Source organism: Notothenia coriiceps, unplaced genomic scaffold (genome assembly GCF_000735185.1).
Source record: "Notothenia coriiceps isolate Sejong01 unplaced genomic scaffold, NC01 NC01_scaffold00010620, whole genome shotgun sequence".
Classification (NCBI taxonomy): domain Eukaryota; kingdom Metazoa; phylum Chordata; class Actinopteri; order Perciformes; family Nototheniidae; genus Notothenia; species Notothenia coriiceps.
Window position 1 is genome coordinate 553 of NW_011343321.1, and position 1,281 is coordinate 1,833.

General features: G+C 43.0%; 1 protein-coding gene across 1 annotated transcript; it reads left to right on the forward strand.

The window, feature by feature from the left end:
* Positions 1-250: 250 nt before the first annotated feature.
* On the forward strand, positions 251-1,219 carry nubpl (nucleotide binding protein-like; the record flags this gene model as incomplete). Its single annotated transcript, XM_010771882.1, has 5 exons — positions 251-288; positions 441-531; positions 660-699; positions 782-872; positions 1,112-1,219. Coding segments are annotated over exons 1-5 (345 nt in total), but the record flags the coding sequence as incomplete, so codon positions are not given.
* Positions 1,220-1,281: the final 62 nt, after the last annotated feature.

Genomic DNA, 1,281 nt, shown 5'->3' on the forward strand with positions numbered 1-1,281 from the left:
TAGAAAGTACAGGTATTTGGGTTCAAAATGTAAGAAGTCAAAGTAAAAAGTCTTCAGAAAAATAAGTAGTGGAGTAAAGTACTGATATCAGAAAAATGTACTTGAGTACAGTAACAAAGTATTTGTACTCCACTACCTCCCACCTCTGATGTCGCCCAAATGCTTAATGATTGCATCTGCAGAAAACAGATACATGGAAATATGAACAGCTCTGTTTGACTTTGTGCTAAATGTCTGTTCTTTGTCTCTGCAGTGAATCTGGCTCTTGGGTTAATGGCCAACGACCCGGTAAGGAACCATAATATCATATTAATCTCAGCTTTTTATCCACTTAGCATGACTTTCAGTTAGATCTACAGTGAGGGAACATTTCAAGTATTTTCTCTGAATTTGAAACATTATTAAATATGATTTCCATCTTTTCCCTCACTCTCTCTCAGTTGAAGTCGGTGGGTCTGTTAGACGCAGACGTTTACGGTCCATCGATTCCCAAACTGATGAACCTGAAGGGAAACCCGGAGCTCAATGACAGTACGACACGTTGTTGCTCTTTCTCTGTAACATAAACGTCACCTGATCATTTACATTTCTTGGATACGTGTTTATTTCTTGCTTCTGTCCCTGGAAACTGATTCAAAGTGGTTTCCTATTTCCTCCAGACAACCTGATGCTTCCTCTCACAAACTACGGGGTTCCTTGGTGAGTCTTTCCATCCCAAAGATAATGTCTTCTCCCTTCAACCCTCCTGTTGTTTACCTCTCCCCCCCCCTCTCTCTCTCAGCATGTCGATGGGCTTCCTGGTGGACGATGTGGCTCCGATCGTCTGGAGGGGTTTGATGGTGATGTCAGCGATAGAGAGACTCATCAGACAGGTGAGGACGTGAGAGATATCCAGATGAGTCTGAACAAAACTTTAAAACATTTCATTCTTATCATAATAATAATAATACATTGGATTTAGATAGCGCTTCTCCTGGTGCTTAAAGCGCTTACATATTAGTGTGTGTGTGTGTGTGTGTGTGTGTGTGTGTGTGTGTGTGTGTGTGTGTGTGTGTGTGTGTGTGTGTGTGTGTGTGTGTGTGTGTGTGTGTGTGTAAATGTGTGTTTGTAGGTTGACTGGGGGTCATTGGACTATCTTGTGGTCGACATGCCTCCTGGGACAGGGGACGTCCATCTGTCAATCTCCCAAAACATCCCAATAGCAGGTCAGTCTCACACACACACACACACACACACACACACACACACACACACACACACACACACACACACACACACACA